Source organism: Barbatula barbatula (genome assembly GCF_947034865.1).
Source record: "Barbatula barbatula genome assembly, chromosome: 9".
Lineage (NCBI taxonomy): Eukaryota > Metazoa > Chordata > Actinopteri > Cypriniformes > Nemacheilidae > Barbatula > Barbatula barbatula.
The window spans coordinates 20,808,651-20,836,281 of NC_136772.1; the positions used below are offsets into that span (position 1 = coordinate 20,808,651).

General features: G+C 40.3%; 1 protein-coding gene across 1 annotated transcript in view; it reads left to right on the top strand.

Annotated features, from left to right (window-relative positions):
- The window catches only part of myo16 (myosin XVI), a gene marked incomplete at both ends in the record, with an annotated part of 107,178 nt that overhangs the window by 51,422 nt on the left and 28,125 nt on the right, over window positions 1-27,631 (top strand). Inside the window, 15 exons of the mRNA XM_079464779.1 lie at window positions 2,120-2,247; window positions 4,810-4,915; window positions 5,978-6,095; window positions 6,206-6,353; window positions 6,747-6,864; window positions 8,493-8,610; window positions 10,418-10,489; window positions 12,130-12,271; window positions 14,393-14,465; window positions 17,449-17,601; window positions 18,931-19,131; window positions 19,344-19,419; window positions 20,210-20,382; window positions 23,809-23,889; window positions 26,462-26,667. Coding sequence (XP_079320905.1) covers window positions 2,120-2,247; window positions 4,810-4,915; window positions 5,978-6,095; window positions 6,206-6,353; window positions 6,747-6,864; window positions 8,493-8,610; window positions 10,418-10,489; window positions 12,130-12,271; window positions 14,393-14,465; window positions 17,449-17,601; window positions 18,931-19,131; window positions 19,344-19,419; window positions 20,210-20,382; window positions 23,809-23,889; window positions 26,462-26,667 — 1,913 coding nt within the window. The remainder of the gene's footprint in view (window positions 1-2,119; window positions 2,248-4,809; window positions 4,916-5,977; window positions 6,096-6,205; window positions 6,354-6,746; window positions 6,865-8,492; window positions 8,611-10,417; window positions 10,490-12,129; window positions 12,272-14,392; window positions 14,466-17,448; window positions 17,602-18,930; window positions 19,132-19,343; window positions 19,420-20,209; window positions 20,383-23,808; window positions 23,890-26,461; window positions 26,668-27,631) is intronic.

Here is a 27,631-nt window from a genome sequence, read left to right on the forward strand (position 1 = left end):
ATGATGCTTTGTGTAAGGTGTACACACAACTATGTTTATTATGATTATTTTTTTATGTTAGCGAATTACATGTTTTATAATTAAAATCTTTACTGCTTATGTAATGATGTAACGGTGGTCTCGTGAGAAGTTGTCTGGTAGCTGTAGTTTCCATACACTTTAGTTGTACGTAAAAGAGGGACTTGGACATGTATAACGTGTGTAAAGGAGGAGAGCGCTTCGAAGGCCCTGTCTTGTGTCCTCACTGATTCTGCTGGTTGTCCACAGAAGATCAGAGTTGAATGTGAACGCACTCCTCTGGGAATCGCAGCTCGTGCTGCCGGCCACTAGCAAAAATTAAACATGACATACGACCATCTGTCTGCCGTAACGCTTTATTGGCACGTGAAGGAGATCAGAGGAGTAGATTAAGCGCACACACTTTATAAAACCGGTGCTCTGTGGATCTGGTGGACCGCCTGTCCCGTGCCGGCCCCCTGTATCAAAGACTCATTTCAGGCATGGGTACTCCTGTGTGTCCACCACAGTGGGGCTCGAGAGTAGAATGACGCAGAGAGAAAGAGAGAGAGAGAGACATATGTCCCATCATCTGTGATGGCCCCAGACCACCCACCTGCCGGAGTTACATAATCTAACCCCCTTTTTTTACAAACGTCAGTGTAATAGTTTTCACTAGGGTTTTGTATGATAGCATTATTTCATGCATTAGCAATCATTTGTACTGTTGTCAATTCTTGGTTTGTTAACTATCGTGTTGTAAATTGTAATTGTTTTTCCAACTGACAGGAGACATTTCTGTGTAACAGACTCTCACTGACCTTTCCGTGTCCTCTGTCATACAGCTTGTATTAAGTGTGTGTGTATGTTGTGTCTCACTGGTGAAGGGTAGTGAGATCTCTGCATTAGCCTTTTCCCGAATGGTCTAAAATTTAGCTTACTTTGCACACACATTTGCATGCTATAACAACCTTCCAGCTCTGTGTGAGGGCACGCTATATTTCACGTTGTGAGGATGCAGAGATGGCACAAGTTTTTTTTTGTGAAGATGCAGATACTGTACAAGTGTCTTTCTCCCTTATTACACAATATACAACATTCTTTGGTCAACTCCATTTTTGGGTTGAACACACCGCAGCTGGTCTTGAGTAAAGAAATGGTACAATTTGAGTTTCTGTATGGGCGCTGGGAAGGCGACAAATGAACAGGTTTTAGTGTTTAGTTCTGTATAAAAGATACTGCATCACATTCAGTATTTAGATAGATGGAAGATAGAAAACCAGACTCAATCCAGTATATTAATAGACGACTGATGACCGATCACCAGTTGGATTGGAAGATTTTGAATGCTGAATATTTATCAGTGTAATGTACGTCAATGGGAGATTTACCAAATTGTAGGCTATTTGTTTGATTAAAGTACACAGCTAAGGGTAAGATTGTTTACAAAACAAAGTTTAAGCATGTACATTAAACGGTTCAGAAATCATTAATTTGAATTTGTATATACAGCTGCGGAAAGGATTATAAGACCATTCCAAAATGTCAATAAACCACCATTTATTGATGTATTGTGCCCATTCCGGACCAGTGTTTGTTGAATTTCAACAAAATCAAACCTCAGGAGTGACAAAGCCATCCAACAGCAATCTGAAAGACAGACAGCATGACAACAAAAAATATTATTTTTTATATTTGTCCAAACATTACTGTTGTAATGCTTAGAAGTGAATATGAACTTGTTTTCTTTGCAGTATTGAAGGTCTGAAAAAATGCAGAACATCTTTCCTGTTATTTTGACCCGTTTCTCCAGTTTTCATTTTCTGTAAATAATTGCAAACAGAAGCAATATTTGTATTTGACATTTGGGAGAAATGTTGCTAGTAGTTCACAGAATTCAACAAAAATGATCATTTTACCTAAACACACACCTATAAATAGTCAGAAAAATAATTTTGAAATGGTCTCTTTATTTTTTCTACGACTGTATATGTTAAGAACAAACCCTAACCAAATTGTTTGGGACTTGTCAATACAGTTGCATGTTATAAGGTGCACAGATCATGTTAAATTAGGATTGTTATGCACATGTTATACATTTCCACTTTTCTCTCTTTCTCAGGTCAGTCAGTTGTATCTGAGCTCCAGTGGTCGTCTCTGTTCCTCTCTTCCGCCTCATATCTTCTCCTCAGCTGAACGTGCTTATCACATGATGCTTCAGGAGAGACGCCCACAGTGTTTCATCATGAGGTACTGCCAACTGACACGCATTATACATAATATTGCTGTAATTGTCATTACCACACCTGTCAGTCATTCCTAATCATTTTCCTGTGTTTACAATCAGCGTCTGTTTTAATAAGTAATACAATACTATACAATATTTTTTATATTCACATTTTTTTTGAAGCAATGACTAAAACGTTACATTTTCTCAAATCTGCTGTGATAAAACACTGTCATAAAAAAGGTTTCAAACTGTACGTCCAGTGTATAATTCTTTTGAGGATCTATCGACAGAAATGCAATAGTATATACACAATAACTATGTCTTCAGATGTTTATAAAGACGTATCTCCTTCGACACAGAAGAAAAAACACAACAACATCTTAGTCCTGTGAGATTTTGGGTTGGAAAGGGAGGGAGAGGGGTGGAGTGAGCCGCTGGTTGCAATTCGCAACCTCACCGCTAGATGCTGCTACCATCTCCACGTTCTTCCTTTAAAGGTTCCTTTTTGTACCTTTATGGGAACATATTAAATACTGTTTTGGTTACATTAGTGTACCTTTAGGGCCTTTTGTGTACATAAAGGACCTATTGTGTACCAGTTAAATATTAGGGGTACAAAACATTACACCGTACCTTTAAAGGTCAACGACGGATCCTTAAGCTATAATAGTGTACCCAAAAAAAGAATAACATTATATAATTTTTTGTATACCTGTAAAGGCAAAAAGGACAGTTTTAAAACACATTTCTATTTTTGCTCTCAAACGGTTTATGTTTACTATCAACAAAGTCAAAACTTTAACATTTCACCCTGACTGTTTTGTATTTAGATTGACACATCAGGGTGGCGGTTCTTAACATGTTAGTGTTGGGTTTTAAATCTGAACAAAATGGATGGTGAAACATATCAAAACAAGCTTTTTCAAGTCATAATACCAAGCAAAGTCTTAAACTAATAGAAATTTCTCTTTGCTGAATATAAATCTAGTAATGTTGATCTTTAAAAGATTTTGCAACCAAGGAATCGTGGTCTGTGAATAATCTCCTTGCAGTTTTTTTCCCGTTACGCCAAACAACTGGAAGAAATGTATTGGTTAAAATGTGTAAATAAACAGAATAAAACATGTTTTAAGCCAGATGTTAGTCCAGATGTTCTTCTACACGGGAGATTCTACCTCTCATTTATTCACCAGCCTGCAGTTCGTAATATCCGTCCACAGCTCTGTAAGTGATCTTGTGTCAGTGGAGAGGTGCAAATGAGGTCGAGAGTCCCACCCCAGTACTGGGCTACACAGACTCCTGTATCACCATAGCAGCCCCTGTTAAACGCTGTCACCGAGACAAATGTGCTGGGGACGTTGTAAATCCAAACCTGTTAAACGCTCTTAGGGAGATTAATGGATTGTGGGTCTGGGGTGTAGATGCTCGATGTCCTGCTCTGCCCCGGTCATCTCTGATTGCAATTAAATCCAGTTTCACATTCTGATGCTCTTCCATTGGCCCGGTCCCCATGTTTCGCTGAGCCAGAAAGGATCTGGCAGCTACTTTAATGCCCTCTCTGCATGGGCTATCCATCACACGCGTGCACATCCCGCAGGTGAAAGCAGATCGCTGCGGACACAGTCCACTGACTATAAAACCATGGAAACAAAGTGGTGGAATGCAGGTTCAAGGGGCTCAAGTATACACACACACACCCACAAACACTCACTCGCTGCTGGCTCGGGAATGCATTGTGCCCTTGAGTTCAAATACAACCCAGAATAGACTTCCAAAAAGAAATGGCAAATCGGGAGAAAAGCATCGCACCCTCCAGAAAATTAGTGGGAGGCCAAATGACCTTTAAAAACCATCTGCTCAGGCCGGTTTTCATCTCTTCGCTTGCGGGTCTAAGTAAGGAACCAGGCTCTCCGCGCTGCCCATGGAGATGTTAGTTATCGCTGTGAGGTGTTCGACTGTGCTTTATGGCTCATTTTAATAGGTCGTAACATCGAACAGTGGGGCAATTAATAAAGTTAGCGTACATCATCATGGAAATGAAGTGGGACCTCATTATTCGGCAAGTCTACAAAAGCCCCTGTTTGTCGTTCAGCTGGGATGTGGATTAACACCCTGTCAATAATGTGGGGAAAAATAAATTAACAAGTCACAGCGTTTCAGTCACAGTTTTAAAAACTCACTACTGTAGCTGTGTCGCAAAACCTAATGAGCCGCTTCTGTAGACTGCATTTGAATCAGTGCTCGAATCGAGGGGGGCAGGGGATCAGGGCCACCCCAAACGTTATAGGTGACCCCCTTAAGAAGTAAAAGAATGTACTTGGGGTTCCCCAGATATCTATTAAAGGTTACCATCTCAAATCTGGTCACATTTACATAGTTAAGATAGAGTAAATTTGGCGAGTTAATTATGTACAATAATGAATACAATCGATACAATAATAATGTCAGAAGAAAGAAGAGAATATACGTTCAGTTGAAATCTTTGTGGCTTATGAAACCTGTCAAGACCATCAAGGTTAATAGTATTCAAAAATAATGTTCTTTATGAGAAATACAATTGGTTTTCTTTTCATTGTGTCTAGTGGAGAGAGTGGTTCTGGGAAATCTGTGGCCAGTAAACACATCCTGAAGCACCTGTCCGCACGCTCAAGTTCCAAAGGCTTCGCTTTAGAACCACGGATGAAGCATGTAAGTCAGTCTGTCCTTCACATGCAGATATGCTCACACAAACACAATAAAATGCTACACAGAACCGGCCAAACAGAACATATCAGGTGTATCATTTTCAATTCCCATTGGTTTAGTAGCTCTTACATTGTTTTTATGCAGTGTTTGAGGTATTCAACTTTCAGTCGTTTGTTTGGTTAGCTCTGTAATCTGGACCTCTGGAGGTAGTTTTGTGATTCAGTTGAGACCTACATCAAAATAGCCTCAAACTGCTGTTATATTTTATTAAATGCTTTAAATGATTATCTGAAAGCCCGAGGCAGGCAGCCAGTGCAAGTGTTGTTAGCCAATGACTTTATATCCGCATAAAGAAATGACCGCAGCAGTTTTATGACCGGGAGCAACGGCCGACATTAGTACACACAGATACATTTGCGTTAGTTAGTTAGTAGTTTAACACTGGGGATGAAGAGTACGTTTGAACAGTGGTAGCTTATCGCCACCTGCTGGGGAAACGTTTCAACTGCACAAATAACATGAAACATGAATACACTGGCATATTGTATTTGGGTGTTTTTGAGAATCAGTTTTGCATTGGTTTTCTCTCATAATGCACATCAGTAATATAAAAGAAGGCATTTTAACAAAAGTATTTTATTTAAGGCTTTATTTAAGGTTTAAGCTTAGCCTTGTCTGTGAAACCGGGACAAAATTATTGTAAACATTAATGGATTATAATTAATGACATCACAATCACATATTTGGGTTGGACAACATTTTTCTAGTAATATACTCGTAGTTCATTGCATGCATAACTTTAATCATTAGTTTGACATCATTATTTAATAGATAATACATAAGACAAATATGCAATGTTTGATTTTTGTTATTGTCAGATGGACATTTTTGAAGGGGATTTTAGTAACTTCAGATCTAGCACCGAGCACTGAGCTTATCGTAAATCATTGTCGCCATTGATTTTGACCAAATGAATAGTAGGCACTTCCTAATAATCAGAATAGTCTTTGCGGTATGAGCATCTATGATAATGCACGGAGTGATTGTTTCTCTATATATTTCCAGGTAACCGCCATCTTGGAAGCTTTTGGCCATGCTAAGACTCCGATGAACTCCTCTGCAAGCCGGTTTATAAAGTTAATCTCATTACAGTACTGCGAGAGAAGGAGAACTCTACTCCGAGGTTTGTCAGTCATGTGTTGCGGTGCTTTAGCATTCATCACCTGGAGAGGGTGCTGATGCTCCACGGAAATTGACTAAGATGCCTGACGTCTCCGTTTCTCTGTGCTTTAGCTCGTCTCTACACATATATGCTGGAAAAGTCGAGGGTCATCTGCACACGGCCACATCAGCAGAACTTTAACATCTTCTACCTGATGGCTGAAGGACTTTCAGCTGAGGAGAAGAGTAATCTGTATCTCAACAACGTCCTGGCCCATAGGTAACACGCACAATGCAGTATAGATCTGAATATGATATCTTTGCTAGAACACACCAGTTACCCACACCCTCCCATGCAAAGGGTCGGATTTTAGGTAAGAACGTTGTAAGGGCATTGTCAAGTATATATGGAACTTTAATTGTCACGAAAATACGTTGCAAATTTCCATCAGGATTCATTCAAAAGCATCTCATAAATCCAGCTGGTCTCACATGGGCGTCAATGGAAGGTTATAGTTAAAAATTGAAAGTTCACCTCTGTTTGACAGAATTTTTGAGTATGCTGCTGAGAGTTTGTACATGTCCAAAATGCCTTCTTGCATCAGGGTGGCAAACTACTACCTAAATCATGTTTCTTTAATGATGTTTTTGCCATCGTTGTGTGTTTCTGCAGGTGTCTGAGCACAGCGGCTCCAAATGAAACTCCTGCAGTCGCTACGTCGTGTCCTCAGAGCAGAGAGAAGCTCTTGGCTCTTAAGCAGGCTCTTCGTGCCTTCGGCTTCAACAGACTGGTACACACACGTTTAATAACACATGCGTCCTCATGCGCACTTATGCGTGCGTACACATGCAAAGATGCACATTAAGTCCATGAGTTATTATTTACATACATTGCACATGTAATTAAAATACGGTCTGTGCAGAGGACACACGTGAATACACATACTATTTAGTAAAAGTTGTAATATAAAACATTTGAATGGAGCCAATTGAATATTAACTGTGCTTTTGGATTGCTTGGCCTGAATCACAACGTTACTTGATAGCCTCAATAGACTTCGTTCTAAACTGTCTACTCTAACGTAAGCAAAGTAAATCACCATTTACGTGACTCGCATGTAGACAGTCTGTACAGTAGACTCTGTCACAAGACGTTTTGTTCTGACTGATGTAGGTTTACATTAGTTGCACGGTAAAAACATTCAGTATTTACAGTAAAATTTATTACAGCATGTCTGCAGACTATAATAACACACAACACAGACCTCCATTCACCCCGAGGCGTACCTCAGTCAATCTGCGTGTTACAGTATGTTATTAAAGTTGTGTAAAGACGAGTCCTAGCGTATTGCATAGTATTTGCTGCCTACTGTTTACTTTAGGATGTGTATCTATTGCACACGTATTCGAAAACTTAAAGGTCCAGTGTTTCATTTTTTGGAGGATCTATTGACAGAAATGCAATATAATTAACATAGCCATGTCTTAAGATGTGTCCTTACATAATGAAGCGTCGTGTTTGTATTACCTTAGAACGAGCTATTTCTATGTACACACACCGCGGGTCCACTTACTTGGAATCCGCCATGTTGCTTCTACAGTAGCCCTAAACGGACAAACTGCTCTACAGAGCGTGTTTCGCAAATACGTTAGAACGAAGACGTCGACACATTTCCGGAGATGTGTCATCCGCCGTAGTGCTTTGACAGAGAGGGAGGAGTGGAGTGTGCCGTTGGTTGCAATTCGCAACCTCGCCCCTAGATGCCGCACAATTTCATACACTGGACCTTTAATGTGTTTTGCATGGATATGTTGTTATAACAGAATGTATATAATAGAAGTTTACAATCTTGAACACACACATAGTTTACTCACACACCCATTGTGTTTTAATCCTACAAGGAACCTGCTAATCTCCTTCATTACAGAAGGATTGTTCTTTCTATCCCTAAGTGCACCACAACCCTCACTAAAACACACACATTACAGGAATAGTTCTCCCGTAAACAAAAATTCTGTCAGTGTTTACGTTCCCACTTGTTTCTTTCTTCCGCAGAACACAAAAAAGATGGTTTGCACAATGTTGGTAACCCAAAAAACGTGGAACCTATTGACTTCTCCGTGTATGTTCAAAAAGTCAGTGGGTGCCACTGTTGTTGTACTGACATTCTTCAAAATATCTTATTTGGTGTTCTGCAGAAGAAAGAGATTCATACGGGTTTGAAATCGCAAGAGGAGGAGCAAATGATGACAGAATTTCTTTGGGGGGGGATGAACTATCCCTTTAATGTTATCAAAAACCTCAAATCACAAATGTCAATTTTACTACTGCTATTTTGGAATCTTTCCTGTTTCTTCTTCTAAGACCTGTACAAAAGTCCTCGATGCAGTCTGACGCAGAGCTTTGTGTCTCCGTTAGGAGGTGGAGAATTTGTTTGTGGTCCTCTCCGCGCTGCTGCATTTGGGAGATCTGCGCTTCACCGCCCTTACAGACGCTGAAACTGCGTTTGTGTCCGACTTACAGCTGCTGGATAGAGGTCAGTCATGCCAATGCGCGTTGAGGCCACCGGGGGGCGGTCTACTCCATCGGGAAACCTCAGATAAGGGGAGGGAGGGAAAGACAGAGAGAAAGTGGGCGGGTAGCTACGCAGTTAGAATTGTGTCACACATCCTCTTGGGTTGTTTACATCAGTTCTACCGTGGGCTAATAGCAGAATCGCTCACCACGCAATGGAAAACTCTCTCGGCCTCTCTGATACACAACACACTGGAGCACATACACTCTCTCTCAGACGCTTTTGTGCCGAGCACTCTCCGGCCTTACACAAACACAGTGTCACCTGTTTCTTCAAGCTTTGCAGTGTGGAGGGGGAAACAGAACGGTCACTCGCTGACCTCGCAGTTACATAACGACACGTATAATACAGAGTCCGGGTAAACAAGTGATGTCAGCATGCACAAATACAGGAGCGCAGATACATGCTCGCGCCGTGTGAGGTTTCTGTTGTTATGGATACATGTGATCACAGTTCAAAGTGGGCCTTGTGACGGCACGGATAAACATGACCCATTATACGCTAATGCCCCCAACTTAACCAAACATACTAATGCACACACGCTTTGCGGTTCGTGTTTGCTGTTTTCTCTCATTTGGAAGCACGTAAGAGAGAATAAATAGAAGGGTTGGATAGGAAATAGGGCTGTGAATATTATATATATATATATATATATATTATAAAACTGACACTGCCTCTGAAATCTGATTGGAGTTGAAGTCCTATACAAATCTTTAATGTATTAATAGATTTATTGTGGTTATTAATGAAATATTTGGTTCTTTGCCAAACATTTACAAAACACAATTTTATGTCACGTACAGGGCTGGAAACGGGGGGAATGCAGGGGGACGGGGTCCAGGGAGTGTATTTCTAAGTTCCACTTCAAAATGCAGAGCATTTCCACCTTTTATGAAATAGCCTCCACTATGCACATTTCATACGTACTTGCATAAAGTGTTTTTACATTTTCTGCGCATTTTATAAAAATATAAAAAAATATCTCCAACAAGAGTCCCCTCGCTGAATCACAGCCTATTCACTAGCGTGTAATGGTCTGGCATTTCTAAATCGTTCTCAATGGCAGGTGGGAGACAAACTTGCTTTTGCATGTTTGAAATAGCTGAACTGTATGCAAATACGAACTGAGATATAGCTTTGAGGTAAAGGGAAGTGAAGGGTGGTAAGCCTGTCATAAGTTACGAGCTCATGAAAGCGTCAGGCCGTGAAGCAAGTTTCTGCTAAAGTGATAGTTCACCCGTAAAATGAAAATTGTCATTTCAAACAAGTTTCTGCCGCAGAACACAAAAGAAGATATTTTGAAGAAGGTCGGTAACCGGCATCCATTCATTTGCATTGGTTTGTGTCCATACAATATAAGCGAATGAATGCCAGCGCTGTTCGGTTACCGGCAGAACAAAGAAAGTCATATAGGTTTGAATGATGGGTAAATTATGACCGTTTTTTGGGTGAACTATCCCTTTAATGTGATTTTTAGCTGGTGCTTACATCTTACATGCCACATTTCAGTCGGATTTAAAAGTTGTTTTTACATTTGGAAAGCCTCTGTATCGCAGTCTTCGTTTGAAACATAAAATCGCAGGTTTGCTTTACATGTTTATCTTTCTGTGGGTCAAAGTCTATTGATGTCAAACTCACATTTCCCGGAATGTTCCACTTTAAGTCAGTCTTGTAAGCTTACCAGGGCTTATCCAATCACATTTTAATGTCTGAACTCTACATTTCTGTTGAATCTTGAGTACTTGATTGTTTTTGACCCTTTCTGTAGTTGCTGGGATGTTACAGGTGAACTCTGAAGATCTAGGCTCCGCCCTCACCTCTGACGTACAGTATTTCAAAGGTATGACCTTCGATTTCCACTCATTCACTCACGCGGACTAAATACTGTGAATTAAAGTGAGCATTGTGTTGCATTGCGCTATATACACTCTTAAAAACAAAGGCGCTTGACGATGCCATTGAAGAACCCTTTTTGTCTAAATGGTTCCATAAAGAACCTTCAACATCCGAAGAACCTTTCTGTTTCACAAAAGGTTCTTTGTGGCTAAAAACACACATTATAAGAAGGAAAGCAAGAGACTGTTCTTTAAAGAACCTTTGCCCGAATGGTTCTTTGTGGAACCAAAAATGGTTCTTCTAGGACATCGCTGTGAATAACCTTTAGCACCTTAACCGTTTAATAGTGTATGGAGTGAAATCTCACTACCTGCGACCTGACGACACTGTTCATTCATCTCTACTGGCCTTTACCCATTCACAATCTCATCAATGAACGTGGTAATTATATTACCAACGATCCCAATTTGGCTCAATTTGAGCTCAACTGGACAACTGCCTCATTCAGAAAACACAGACAGAAACACACATTTCTGAGGGTCTAGACCGGGCGAACGTTTGCGCGTGTGCAGCATTATACAACAAGCACGGAGTGTGTGTGAATCACATGATACGGTGTCTGGACGTTAACCCAATTCAGCCACTGACCTGCTGCCCAAAATTTCAAGCACGCTTGACATTGCTCGTTTTCCCCTCCTCACACGTATTTGCCATCTCGATTGTTCTTTTTTTTGTGTATTGTCTCTCTCAGGCGAGTAAACAAACAATTACAATGCCGCGCTTGTGCGCATCCGCATTTGTGTAGTCTGATATACACAGCGAATGAATTCATCTCTGATGTTCTTTAGTGCCCTGCGTAACGCTGGCAACGTGGGCATCTGGAAGTTGACGTTCTGTGGCCCGACGTGAATGAGATAGCGAATGCAGTGATTCAGAGTCTGATATCATCAAAGGTCACATTGCCAGAGCTCGGGTTCTGCACGTCCTCCCCATCAGCATATTCGATGTCCCCCATTCGGCGCGTCCAACAATAGGGTGCTTGTTTTTCTGCCACCCACATACGCTTGTATATCAGTCAGAATGTGACACACTGCCTCCAGTTTGTTTTCCTCTTTGCTCTGTTCCCCTGTTGTTTGGCGCAGACATTGTCTGTTTGGATGTTTTTCTGTCCTGTCGCTACTTTTCATGTGCTGCCAACCCTGTCGAAAAGAGTAGCTGAGACCAACATGACTTTTTAAGCTTATCCATTGCTCTATAGTAGTTAAAGGGATAGTTTAGCCAAATATTGGAACTCTGTCAACATTTATTCACATTTATATATGTCATTCCAAACCTGTGAAACGCTCCAAAAATATATATTTTGATAAATGCCCAAACTGTGGAAGTCGTAACCAATGTTGTTTGGTTGCCAACTTTTCTTAATATATATTTTTTGTTTTCTCCAGAAGAAAAAACTTTAATCTTTTCTTCACATGTTTATGACTTTCGAGTTCATTTTAAGCTGCTTTAATGTTGTCTTTGAAGTTTGACAGCTCTCCCATTCACTTTCATTATTTAAAATATGTTGACCTGGCAGTGACTGGTATTTTAAAGACGCGAGAGAATCTAGGATCAAGTGAAAGATCACTTTACCTTCTTGTCCAGGTGATGTCATAACAAGGCGCTACACGTTGGAAATGTCCAACTGTCACAGAGACCTCCTGGCCAAAGCTCTGTATGGACGACTCTTCAGCTTCTTGGTCAATAACATTAACTTTTACCTCCAAGGTCAAGAAGAAAACATTGGGTAAGATCACATATACACCGTGTCTTTTATGCAAATGAAGTGTCTCTGCATGAATGAAAGAACTGAATAAAGGACATTACGTTGCTGAAAGCGTTTGGGGGAAATGAATTATGTGTTTATTTGAACTTGTTATTGTCATTACAGTACATTACTTTGCATCTCAACAGTTCACTGAACTTGCTCAGCCTTGGACTAGTAGTAACACACACAACAAGTCCTTCTCAAAGACCTTCTACGATAACATCGGTCAAAACAAAAGTATTGAAATAGTTTACATAGCGTATTGATGCATTTGAAGGGTGAGTGACAAACACGCCTAGGGCTCTGTCATTACGTTATGAAAAAGGCGTTTGGCACAAATAAGTGAAATTTTCATGGAACTCGTGTAGCATGTGTGTATTTCCAAGTCAGAGTGAGTCACCATTCTGCACGCTTTCTCACGACTTGTTTTCCGCTAAAAGATCCATGAACACATAGTGAACATATTGTCACCGTTTAGAAACTTCAAACTTGTTTACCATTTTTATTTGCACGCTCTGTCAGTGTTTTACTTTCAAATTCAGACAACCATTAAAAGTAGCAAACAAACCTCAAAATAAGACATTTCTTATACGTAATATTTTGAACTTATAGACATCTTTTGAGCTATACCAAGCTCTACAATATTTTATAAGCACAGTAGTAGATAAACTAGTGTAAAGAATGTTTTTCTGACAGTGTCAGAAACAACACAGGCCACAATACAGTATAAAAACACATCGTGATTGATTTTGGTGGCTTGATGCAAGACATTTTTCACATGTCACCGCATACAGTTTGGGAAATAAAACATTTTTTGTGTAGTAGTTAACAGTAACTTGTTCTTATTTACTTGCCAAATCCACTTGCGTTCACTAGTCTTGATGCATTCATTTGTTAAGATGAAATTACTCCTCACCCACAGTCAAACATCTGTTTAAAATCTATTTACAAAGGGTTTAGCATTGTAAGGAAATGAAGGGGTCACGCGTAAACGGCTTCCGATGAGGACATTCTGATGCGTGATCGATAAATAAGCAATGCAGGCTGGACCTGGCTTGTCCTGGTCAGCGTTTCAGTGGGAACAGCTTTGGATGAGGCTAATGATTATCGATGTGTACATGAGAATGTTCATTACGGGTCAGCGAGGGCACGATACTGTAACAGCGTATATTACCAAAACACACCTACTGTGACTTAAAGCTGAACTTTGACATTTGTTGTTTGTGTATGTAAAGACAGAAACGGCGGTACATTACCTTCAAAATGTTACCAGCGTCTTGGCACAGATGATTTCCATTATCAATGAATATTTATTTTTGACATGCTTCGTTTTGTTTACAAACAAAATAAAATGTACTCATATAGATAGATACATTTTAATTATAGAATAAAAACAATCTAAACCTGGTAAATGACATTCAGCTGTGCTTTTGGTCTCTGGACTATTCGTTTCAAAGCTTTCGTTTCCAGCCATACAGTATGTACAGTAGCTTATGTCCCATATGTACACTATGGAATGCTACGATTATTTATACATTTTCATTTGCTCTTGCAACCTATGCCAGATGTAGCCTCAAACTCACAGCTGAATAAAACACACCTTTGATCCTTTTTATGCAAACATACTCCACTTATGCACAAGAAGCTTTTTACCGTTACTCTACTGCTTGTACTGCAATTGTTGTATGTACTTCAGATCGATTGAGTATGTATAGGGGCATGCATTGAATACACTTTAGAATCTGAGCGAATGCAGGTGGTCATTATTTATTTTCATCACCTTTTGTTTAGCAAAACATATTTTCAGACACGATTATTTGCTTTTGACTTCACAGTAAAAGGTCACACACACATAATATAAAATAAAATAAAACATAACACGATATATGATGTAATGAAATGCAATATAATTACATTATATACATTATATATGTACCATGTATGCGTGTGGGGCCTTTGTATCTGTTTTTAACAGTATAACAGCAGGTTTATGCATTAAATCTTCAGTCCAAATGTGTTTTTTAACCATAGACATATTGCCGACCTCAGATCAGCAGTCGAAACAGCAGTTCTGAATTGTGTTCTTGTCTGTTTTGGCAGAGATCCTGCGCTTGAGATAAGCATCCTAGACATCTTTGGCTTTGAGGAATTCCAGAGGAATGCATACGAACAGGTAAGAGACCGTACAGTCTGACATACAGATAGAATGTGCTCTGTATATGAGACACTGTGCGCGCCCCAGTCTTTAAAGGGATAGTTCACCTTCAAAATGAAAATCTTGTCATTTCCAACCTGCATCACTTTCTTTCGTCTGCAGAAAATAGAAGAGGATATTTTGAATTGGTTTTCTGGCCATACTATAGAAGTTGCTGTTCGGTTACCAACTTTCCTCAAAATATCTTCTTTCGTGTTCTGCAGAAGAATGAAAGTCACACTGGTTTGGAATAACAAGAAGTTGAGTAAATGATGACACAATATTCATTGACTGCTGCCATAAATGCTGTCTACTTGGAGCAGGCCACTGGGATCACAGGCATTGTGTCTGTGGTCCCGGTTTCCCATACAACGGAACACACTGATCTATCCCACCGGTGTCTGTTGGGATGGTGCTCTTTCAGCTATGGCTTTTTTTTACTTATCATTGGACTGATTGTACTTCTGTCAGCTTTCCCCACCATAAAGGTATTTCACTATGTTCCAGACTGGTGTACTGTATGTTCAGTCTCTCTCTTTGATGACTTTATACAGGATATCGCTTAAAGTAAACTTTAAAGTTGAACCTCAGATATAAACTGTTACTCGAAATTCCACAACAGGCTGATTTGTCTGTAAGGACACCATTTTGCAAAAGTGCATTTAAAGTGACAGTTCACCCAAATTTTTTTAATTCTGTCATCATTTACGCATCCTCATTTACTCACCTTGTTGAAGAATGAGCTATCGATCTGTCAATCTTTCCGTGTCCGGGCTGGGTGAGGTTCCCCCTGTCATTTCAAACCGGACTTTCTTTCTTCCGCAGAACACAAAGAAGATATTTTGAAGAAAGTTGGTGACCGAACGGCATCCCATCCAAGTAAATGGGAGCCGGTTACCGACATTCTTCTAAATATCTTCTTTTGTGTTCTGCAGAAGAAAGAGAGTCGTAAAGGTTGAAATGACAAGAGGGTGAGTAAATGATGACAGAACTTTTATTTTTGAGTCAACTATCACTTTAAGGCATGTGTATTTCACACCCCCATGTTATTTTGGACCTTGACGCATACGTTATGTTCAAATTTCCCAAATCCCCCAAAGTGTTGTGTGACATAAAGCAACCGCCATCAAAACCCCGCGTTGTGTTTTGTGCTTTGAAGAGAGATGAATGTTTGTCTGAGGGCTAAGACGCCACATGTGCACATCGCCACCCCCTACCCAGAATTTTCAGTAGCCTTGTCTACTTTGTGAGCTGTTTTTGTACCGAGGTTGATGTGTGAGACAGAGGGAGTGTTTTCTCCTTAGCTGAACCCTTGGCATCAGACACAAAGAAGACTTTGTGCACATTTGGACTTGGCCTGGATTTGGCACCGGGCAATGTCATTGTTGATTCAGACTCTATAGGGATTGTGTATGAGGTAAATTAGGGGGGTTTGTGATGTAATGGTAAATATATATCAGCCTCTGCCTGAGCTGCTTGTCTCCTTCCAGCTGTTAAACCAGTTGACTGATTTCTCCATATACAGTTGAGCTCAGAAGCGTTCCGCTCACAATGAGTCTCATTTGCAAAAAGTGTTTTTACTCAAATGCATCCAGATGAACGTGATATACACCCAAACCATCTCCATATAAGGGTTTAGAGCCTACAGGTCAAAATGGTTTGGTCTGGCCAAGGGTCATGGTTTGGGTGGACCTGCGTAGTGCCAGATATCCATCTTGGCAGCTGGTGAGCGTGTATGTCATCTTGAATCTATCTTGACAGTGTTGGACAAGGAGGTGTAAATCACTACCGGTGCTGTGAGAGATAAATTCTTACCCACAATCCCCTGGGAGTTCACCTTGTGATGTCTATGTGCGCGACGGGTTTGGGAATGCTTATGAAACGGATGTCGATGGCCCGTCTCCTAAATGCTATGTGGCTTTAATCCGCGCGTGGAGAGATTTACAGTCTTGACCTTCTTTTAAGGTCACAAGAATTGTGACTGAATGATATTGATTGACAGTGATGAAGGAGAGACAGATATGTTAAGTTAATTAAAGATAAACCATGATGAAAATTCGCTTACTCATTTTTCAACGGATTGACATTTTTGGTCCGTGCGCCCAACTTTGATTGCCTCTTTTTTCAAGTTCCTCATCTCAGCTCAGAGCTTTCTCCTTTTATGATGTTTGCTAAACACGGTCAGGCAATCCTAAGACATCCTGTGGTGCTGTGAAAGTTCATGATGAGAGGTTGATGAGGCTCACCCGCTCCCCTAAGATGATTATTTGTCTTCTCTCTCGCGTCCACCGTCTTCTTTGTACTTGATCCAATGTGTGTTGCCACATAAAACTTGGACGTTGCCAATGTTGATACAGCCGTATACTTCCCTCTGACAGGCTTAACTTTTGCTCAGTTGTATCAAAACATATCAATCATAGATGATCTAAGCTCTGTTAGTGGAACTAAGATCAAAAATGGTCTTGAAATTGAAGAATCGTTTCGTTTGAAGATAGCTACCCTCTACTCTTTCCATCAGAATCTCTGGGCTTTAGACACCGTCATGGCTAAGTTGAGTTCTAAAGGCCCGTTCATACAAAGAATAACAACTAACTAAAAACAGTGAATCGAAATCCATATAATAATATAAATGCCTGTAGGTGCCGATAAAAGTTACAGTGGGACACGACACCTGTATGTGGAACACTAAATATATACTGTACATCTTGAACACGTGTGAGCTTTATTACAGAGTTGTACGGGATGAAACTCATTGTTTTATGTGAGAGTGAGATTTCAGTTGAATCTTGAACATTTCTCATATTCTTACAGTGTTCTTCTAAGACTATCATTGCCCTCTGGTTTTGTTTAAAAGGTACAGATCAAGCTAATTCCCAGCTTCGTTGTATCATTGTATTGATGAGCATAATGTACATAAACTGGCAGGTTTAACAAAGCCTTCTTGGTGTTTGTCTCTCTGTAGTTGTGCATTAACATGGTGAATGAGCGGATTAAGCAGCACACCACAGAGGTCCTCTTCCAGTATGAGCAACAGGAATGTCTGCAGGAGGGGGTTGCCATGGAGACGATACGCTCCCTCGGCAACCAGCCAGCGGTACTGGACTTCTTCTTCCAGGTACAGAGTAATGGAGATTTTCTGAGAGGCGAGGAGACGAGAGAGGGGAATGGCAAAACACAGCTTTTTCCCACCCTGAGGCTGTTGATCTTTTGTGAAGACCCCCGCTGTCTCCTCTTTAACTGCTAGGATTAGTCTCTTCATTTAGTGACTAAATAATAAATGTGCCTGCTGACTCTTTTATAAAGACAAGTTGATAAACACCTTCACAAAGACATGATGAATTCCCCTCGATGTGACGAAGTCTGTTTTTTTAGACCATGACTATTAGCCATTTGTCAGATGTGACCATTTTATGAGTCATCAAACGATTCCGGCCTTTGGCAAAACAGAGTGACACAGCATTTTAGACACAAAAACAAAAACATTTCTTACCAAGGACACAGTTGAGAGTTTTCATGAAAACACTTTTGGGATGTTTTACATATGTTTATAACTGTCAAGCAGCCGGATGTATTATGGTTGTTTTAGTTGACTAAATTAAAACTGAAAACATTACTGTTTATTGAAATCAAATCAAATTTTGTCCCAAAACATTTAGTTCAACTAAATTCTAATTGAAATGTTGCCTGAACAAAAACTCAAATAAAAAATGAATTAGTCTTATATAGCAACATTGAAAACAGACAAATAAATAATATAATGTAAAATGTAAATAAAAAAATGTAACTAAAATGAACATACATATAACAACAAAAAATCTAAAAATAAAAGCAATTTTTAAAACTACAATAAAACTTTCAATAAAACTACAGTAACTCTGATGTATATCTTTAAACATTTAAAAGGTTGTTGTTTATTGATTTATTCCTTAAAAATGTGTATAATTTGTTCATTTTAACCTTATAAAAAATTTTCATTAAAGAACAAATAAAATACATTTCAAAGTTACGTCACTATTAAAGCAACAGTCCGTAACGTTTGCCTCTCTGTCGCCATCTCTGTTTGAAATATGAAATTGCAGGTATTGTACCTACTTGCAAAATCTAACCCCACAGCTAAATTGTAAATCCGTTATTATAAAATGAACGTATTAAATTAGGGGAAGGTAATGAGACAGTTTCTGGATAACATATTTTTTTCCATAAGACTTACAGATTGCAGCCTTAGTTTCTCAATGTGGCTTCAACGCTATATAGAATTTTTGGAAATGCTTGATACTGATTGGTCCGTTGCAGCATTTTGCGTCCTGATATTATATAGAATGATCTCTTAATAGGCCAAAAGATTTCCTCTTGCATGACTTGGCATTCTCATTTCACATAATATTATCACGTCTATTTATTTATTTATTTAGAACATTCTCCAACGTAACTGTTTGTGTTGCAGAAGCCTCAGGGTGTGCTGTGCATCATTGATGAGGAGAGTCAATCCCTCCGACCGTGTGAAATCAACCTTTATAAGCGTCTGCAGATGCAGCTGGATTCCTCCAGCACTGACTGTATTTCCCTCACAACCAAAGATGGCAACGGGAACCCCCCACCCAAAGACCAGGGGCCATCGTTTACCGTCACTCATTACGCTGGCAAGGTGGGTTTCGGGATGCGACATGCTCGGATGTGCACACGCAGAGTTCTCGGTCATGCGCATGGCCGGGGTACCTCATTTCACACGCAAACACCAATGCATAGTCAGAGCCTTCCGAGAAACTCTCCTGAGAGTCAACACGCTATGTCATGCTGAGAGAGAAGGTTATTAATAGAGCTCGGCTCACATGTGTTTGTGTCTCCTCCTTATTGCAGATGACCTACGACCTGACCGGCTCGCTGGAGAGGAACAGGGATGTTCTGTCACAAAACATTCTGTTCGTTATGAAATGTAAGAATCACGTTTTCTGCTGATCTGTACATGGTCACTGCTTCCAAAAGTTTACCACGGTAGCCAATATGCCATTGTTGCTTAGTGATTTTACAGGAATAATAAGGGATCGATCTATTTAGGGAGCATTTTAGTTCACTATACAGTATGTGCACTTGCACTCTTCAAACTAAAGGTGCTTTAAAGGTTCTTTAAAGCGATGCCATAGAAGAACCATTTTTGGTACCACAAAGAACCATTCAGTCAATTTCTTAAAAAAACATATTTTTTTGGCACAAATTACCTTTTGTGTGACAGAAAGGTTCTTCAGAGGTTACTTTATAGAACCATTTAGACAAAAAAGCTTCTTCTATGGCACCGTGAAGCACCTTTATTTTTAAGAGTGTGCCTTTACCGAAAGTAGCAAGAATATGAATAAATAGACATCTAATTCTGAACAGTAGTAAAAAAAACTCTGTGGTTGAATATTTTGCATGCTTTTTCTACAAAATTCTTTGAATCTGACATCAGACGGGCTGCAATATCTTAACATGTGTCTGTTACGACCTTCACAGTCGTCCTTGCTGAAACACGTTTGTAATCGTCCCCTCACCTCATGTGACTCCTTCGGCCTCGTTGAGGAGGTCAGAGGTGGACGTGAGGCAGGAGCGTGTGCACCCAGCGAGATGTGAATGGGGTGCCGTTGTTTGTGTGCGGGTCCGTGTAAATGAGAGAAGACAACTAGCTCCGGCGCCCGTCGTCATTAAGCTCTTAATGTGTGTTTATTTTCTCTTTCTTTCCCCTCGAGCAGCTAGTGAGAACGTGCTCGTCCGTCAAATGTTCCAGTCTAAGCTGACTCAGACGGGCTCCTTGGTTCCCCAGCACCAGGGACTGAGGCTTCGTGGGCCCAAAGGCACGATGCTTAACAAGAGTGCTACGCTTACCCCTGCCAGAGACGCCAAGAAATATGTGGAGCTTAATAAGGTGCCCAATTGCAAAACAACTTACATTTTGAATGTGCGATGCTTGTTTGTTCACATCAGACATGGTGTGAAAAGGCCTTTCAATTTCACAACGTTGTGTGCTGTTGTGGTGAATGACTGTGTGATTTGTAAACATGTGGTTCCCTTTCGCTATGACGTAGATGTTACAGCGATCGTACACCACATGACTCGTCCACAAACAGGCCAGCAGAAGCAAACACGCCAGAACAAACTGTATTTTTAGCTTATCGAACTTGTGCTGGGAAGTGACCTGAATTACACTGTTACCCCAAATACCTTCTTTCAATTGATCCGCTTTCCACAGCTAGCTAAACTCTGCAGAGAAAACACAGAGCTTTAACCGATCGCCCGCGTCACACCGGTCACAAACACCCAGCTCCATCTCCTGCGTCTCCCATTTACCCCTTTCTCCTTTGTACTTCAAATCTCTTATGTTTTATTTCTTATTTCTTTTATGTTTTTATTTCTATTTCCTTATTTGGTTTCTGTATTAGTGAAACGTTCTTTTCCTTTCTCTAAACCTTAAAGTGATAGTTCACTTAAAAATGAAAATTTTTTCATCATGTACTCCCGCTTTTGTCATTTTAAACCTGTATGACTGTATGATTCTTTAAAAAATCCTCTTGTGTCCTGGGGAGGAAAGAAAGCCATGCAGGTTTGAAATGACAAAAGGGTTGAGTAGGTTGTGACAGATTTTTAATGTTTGGGTGAATTATCACTTTATTAATAATTTACTTTAATACTGAATAAAAAAATGTGCTCGACAGTACTGGTTTGAGAAATACACTTCATTTTCTTGAGGCAATAATGAATGTGTTGCTTAAATAGATTATAATTTTCCTTTTTTTTATTCACACAATGATTCATTTTTATCAGTGAACTTTGAGCACTGCATCTTTCCCCCTGCACTGCCTGTCTTTGCCTTATTTCTCATCGTCCATCTCCTCTGTATATCTAGGTCAGGGATGAATTGTGTGTGTGCGTTGCCTTGTTTTTATATCCCGGTGGGGACGTAAACCCTGACCGCACACCAACACATGGGGACTCGTGTCACTGCGGGGACCAAAATTGAGCAAAAAACCTTTTAAATCGTACAGAACAATATTTTTTAGAAATCTAAAAATCTTTTCGATGATATTTAGGTTTAGTGCATAAAATGTACAGTTTGTACAGTATAAAAAACATTACGCCTATGGACTGTCCCCACAGAGATAGTAAACCAGACATGTGTGTGTGTGTGTGTGTGTGCGAGCTGTCTAACAGGCTCTGTCTTATGTAAGCGCCACAGAACATGAGCCGCTGGCACCCCTGGTTACCCACATCATGAGGACCAGGCCCACAGTTCCCTGCTTACATAAGCGCTAGTTTGATTCCCCTTGAGTGACTGAGACAGTAATATGAAGTAATATTTACATTTAGTCATTTAGCAGACGCTTTTATCCAAAGCGACACACAGATGAGGAAACATTGGAAGCAATTATAACAACATAATATTATGAGATTCGGCTGCGGTCGGAAGGAAAACAAACACAGATGAGCGGTTTGGTCAGTTCGGTTTGACCTTTTATGAGAGAAGGAGATAAAAATTATTTTGGTTTATTCGGGCATCTTCTTTTTATGGTGTCCTGAAAATGAGAAGGTTCGGACCACATTCTGTGGTCACGGCGCAAGGATTTTCTGCGAATTGGGGCATCCCAAAGATATTTTGATGTAAAACAGGCCTTTACTGCGAAAAGACATAGTTTTCTTTCCTACCGAGTTGCTAAATGACTAAGCCGTGTCATCAGCGTCTTCCATCAGAACATCTGTTTGCCTTGAGAAAAGAATATTGCTTATTTATTTATTTGTATATTGACATCACCACTGTTAATTTTTTTTTTAAAGAAATGGTCATCAGAACAGCATATCAGTATTGTGTAAATATGCTAAGAGGTCTAAAAATATAACATAGAATTAACCTTTTGGACCCTGGCGATACCAATGTTATGAAGTACTTTGAAGACTCGTGTGACAGCAATGGTCTATAAATATGAATAATTTATTTACATAATATTACCACCATCACAGTGCTTTTTTGTTTATATTTTGTCAAATACGTTTAATTGAAAGACAAAGATTAAAGATGTATTGCAATCTCACATATTTTTTCTCGTTTGCCCATAAACATACAAACATGAGAGAGAAAAGAACAGTTTTTTATTTTCACCGAGCAATAAAGAGGTACGGAAGTTCTGAATGAAGCGTCGCTGCAAATGTGTGTGTGGCCCCAAACTATTTGAAAGTTGTAAAAGCAGCATCCCGAAACGATATCTTCAGTTTATTGAATCTAAATTTGAATCAAAAGAGGATAGACCATAACGTATATCAGCTCTCAGCCAACCTCAAGCTCTATATGTTGCGGTCGTACACTGAAGAGTTAAACAGTCTATTCAACATACGTCCCAATAAACTGCTGCTTTAAGCTTGAGTTCACACTGGTTACTGTATGCATCGTATAATCAAATGCAAAACAGACATACGTCCTGTGATATTGTTCTGTTACTGTAATCCAGAATGACTCCAGTTCCCAGAATCAACTCTATTCAGTGCTTAAAATCATGACGTTGATGATATAGTAGATCGATGATCTCAGAAACTTTCCAGATCCTGAGTCACCTTTAGGTGAAATTAAATCGGCTGCCTTTATGTTGACCTACATCCATTATCTAAACTCAATTTCCCCCAAATGACATGATTCTGAAGTATAGAGAGCACATGAAGATAACCAGTGAGGTTCTGATTTAAAAAAAAAAGAATCGCACACACACGTCGACCATGAATAGAAATAGCAGAATCTACAGAGAGTACAGAAAACTGTCTTTATGTTAAATCAAAAGTGTGTGTGGGTGTGTATTTTGAATGATTCATTCAAAGCTCTTCTACAACTCGGTTGCTATGCCAACATCATCTTTTAAAGGCGTTGGGATATGAATAGGCACATGTACAGCACAGCACATCCTTTTCATTCTCTGCTTTATTCATGCTGTTGGCACAAAGTGTTTTGGGACACTTAAGCCACACAAAAAATGGATAGCTTTACGTCGCAGGGATCCTGCTCTTAGCAATGTTTCCTTATCTATGCGATGACATTCATACTTTGTTCATTGTGGCTTAATTGACCCTTTGCTAAGCCCCGTCCTGAAACGCCACTGGCCGATCACAACAACAGCTTACAGGCTTTACAGGTGAAGTTTATAAAATGCACGTGGGTTTGAAAGTTTTGAACAGAATCGTACAAAATTCCAAGTCAAATTTTTTTTGGTGTCACCGTACGGTAAACGCACAAGCACATCGAGCATCCTTGCAGCGCATTAAATTTATGGAAATGCTCTAACAGTGTGCCGTTTTTTTTTTTGGTTCCGTGTAGCTCCTGAAGAAGAAGGGAGCGACGTCCTTCCTCCAGAAGCTGGAGCGCTGTGGACCGGTCACTGTGGCAGTTCAGCTGAGGGTGAGTACACGGACACATGAAAACCAGCCCTGCTTTAAAACCTGACCTGACGTCACCTGACCTTTTTAGATGTTGTGATGTCACAGAGCTTCTCCGTTAGCTTTGGCTTAAAAAAACGCTCTTGATTTACAGCACCAAAAAGTTGCCCAGCATCGTGTTAGCATGCGTCTTAAAGAGTTTTCCCAAAATATTGACCATTTACTTGCTCTTATGGTGTTCCACTGTAAAAAAGAAATCTAATATTTTAGTTGTTATTAAACCAAAACGTATGGATTCAGTGTTATGCCTTTAGTGGTTTAAACTAGGTCTTCTGAACTTGTGTCCTCAGAGTTACTTTGTATGATGATAAAACCATAATTCATGTTATTATTCACTCTGAAATCAATGATCATGTCAATACCATTACATTTGATTGATTTCCGTGGGTCTTTTAACCAAGCGTCACTACAGAAGAAACAATAAACAAGAAGCGAACTGGAGAGTAAATTATGACGGTATTTTTGCTAGCTTTTCCCTTCTAAGCCCATGTGTTTATGGTTTAAAGAACAGGCTTCAGAAGAAGTGCTCTTTTGTTCTGCTGGCCTCTTTGGCCCAGTGTGGTTTGTGGGCAGAAAAGATTTTGGACTGCTGATGTCTTGGTGATTAGGGTGGATGAACAATAAGGGCATGGTTTTGCATAGTAATGGTTTCCTTGAAGATTTTTAAAACTGCGTCTGTGTGAACGCTGTTCTATTTGTTTCTTCACATCCCGACCCAGCAATATGCCTTTCTTAATGCTTAGTATTTTGCTGAAATAAAGTATCATGGACAATTTTTTATGTGGGTTTTGAATCAACAAGAGGATTGTAAATAACACTTTTGTGTGAACTACTCCATAAGGTTTATCCACACCGGGAGGATAATCCCGTGCGTTTATTGTCGACTTTTAACGCCTCGTGACTTAAACAGAGGGCGCCAATGTGAGACGCGCAAAACGGCAGGCGTAAAAGCATCATAAAAAACGCCTCAGGCTCATTTTGTTTGTTTGACATGCCGCGTTAGAAACTGTCCGACCTATGACATTGGCACTTTTATTCATGTGCCGGGAGCTGCTGAAGTTTCAGTAAAACATGACTTTGTGGCGCTCAGAAACAAAAAACTGTCTTGCCTAGCACACATGGATGAAGAGGAAGAAAGATGAATTCTTCTTCCGTGTGACAAGCGAGTATCAGGGTGCGCAGCGCCACCTTGTTTACCGGGGTTTTTCATTAAGTGCCATGTGTGTCAGGAAGTGAATTCGCATGTTCACTCGGATCATAGCAAGTGAAAGTCGCTTGGGTATGACTGTCGAAAAACGCTGGTGATAAGCACATGCGATTATCGTCCCGGTGTGTAGGCTACAAGTCTTTAATGTCTACTAATAATAATAATTTCACATTTATTAATGTAACATTTATCAATAGATACACCAGTTTTGTGCATGTTTTTTATTAAATTATAAAAACTGGTTTTGCATCCATGTTTCGAAACCAAAATTCTGTTTGGTATTTAATCATAATCTGCTATGAAGGAGAACCGGTTCTCATATGCCATCCCCACTGATGTCAACATAAAGCACACACACAGCTCTCCGTCCACCAATGCCAAGAGCCCCTTGCAACACGCCCACCTCATCAAATAGCGTCACATTCTTAAATGCAGACGTGCGTCGCAGACGTGCATCACCTCGTTCTCATTGCAGAGGCATGCAGCTTCACGTATGACCAGTACCATATGTGCACGCGCCTACACCACGACCTGATTTCAGACCCCGTTTCTGTGTTTGTGCGAGAAGATGGAAAGACTACTGCTAGGGTTTATGGGGGAAAGCACACCGTGTTCCTCTCTAATCTGTCCCCTCTGTGCTGGGCATGAAGCTGATTACATCATAAAGTACGTTCAATGCACACCGTCCGCACAAACACAAACACACACATTTTTATCCGCAACTAAATAGCTCCCCGAAGGGAGCAGCAGAAGAGAACAGAAATCCTTCCACACAATAATAAATAACATCAGGTCTAATGTGTTTTTCATTAGCTCTTGCCCTCACGGAAAGACGGAACAAACTGTCGTAATTGGCAGCTTTTTTACTTTAGTCCTTTGAATAGCTGATTGTGCGTGTAATGGCCCGACGCCGTGTCTCCGCATCTCTCTTTTATTGGCTGGCATCAGGAGAAATGTCACATGACGATGATGGGCACATTGGAGTCCGTGCTGACTCAGCACCGAAAGAGCAGAGACTCATGGGTCTATGACATCATCAGTAAAGTGCCAGCCTTTTGTTTATTTTGTTCTGTGTCTCAAAAGCAAGTCTTTTGGTCTCTACTGAAAGGAACAATTATTCTAACTAAGGCTGAAAAGGGCTTTTTTCCATGTTATTTCAAATAACATATTGGTAGATATAGATAGAAAGAGTGAATAATCACTCAGTGACTCATGTTGCTTCAAAAAAGGACGCAAACAAAGTCATCGAGACCAACTGAAGTACTTAAACATAACATTATACAAACAGCCCTCACCGTCTATTATCTTCCTGCCTTTGTCTTTCCAGAACTCTCTATCTGAGATCACCAGTAAACTGCAAGCCTGCACACCCCATTTCGTTCAGTGCGTGAGGCCTAACAGCATCGGAAAGCCTGATGTCTTTGACAGCTTCCACGTCTCATCTCAGCTGCAGTATGTGGGGGTTCTGGAGATGGTCCGCATGATCCGCTATGGATACCCTGTCCGGCTATCTTTCACGAACTTCCTGAGCAGGTGAGATCTTATATAAACCCCTCCGTGGGTAAACAGATTGTATGGCACGTTCCAAAAATGGGTTACAACTGTCAATATATAAACAAATATAAGTTTCTTTGAGAGAACACCAAATATGTGACTGAGACTGAGGTTAGGCAGCTGTTAAACTCAATGCGGTTGTATACAGGATTATGTTTCTTTCTGCTGAGGAGCGCAAGGTGTTTGCCTCAATGTTTCAATCCATTTCAGCAGCCCGGTCAAATAAGGTAAAGTGGCTTTCCGGGGGAAATATATCGTAAGTGCACTTTCTCAGATGCTGATGTGTGTCAGCTGACTCTAGTCTGCACTACGAGTTGGAGATGGGCTTTCGGTTCAGCCGAGGTGATACACAACTCTTTACTGTATATGGCGTGTGGGCGCAGGTGTTGAAAACTGCATCTCCGGGTGTGACTTGAAGGGATATTTTAGTCATGTTTTACTCGCCCTCAAAGCATCCTAACTGAATATGACTTTCTTCTTAAGGAATACTGCATTATATTACCAAGTATCCTTTTACTTCCAAGTGGTAGAATGGGAGAGAATGGGGGACAATTTTTTGAAGCTCCAAAAAGTATAACCTTCAATCAAAGTACGGATCGACACGGATCCGTGGTCTCAACAAAAATGCGTTTGTTTAAAGCGATTAACTTTAATGTCTAGCTTCCGTCAGGGGAGAACTGAGAAGCAAAATCGGCCCTGGATTATTCAGTCTGTCGAGGGGGGGTGAAGGTGTGTTTGATCGCCCCTCCACCAATACTGTAGATGGGGGTGCGGGGGTTCCTGCATGTAACGTTTGCATTGCGTGTCCGACTCGCTCATGCTTTCGCGTAGCGTACATTCGCGTTTATAATTCGTCCGCCCCATGGGACAGCCTTTCTGGACTTTGACAGAATGTCCTACTGGTCAGTCCGCCCCTGGCTTCCGTTATCACTCTGCCGTGCGT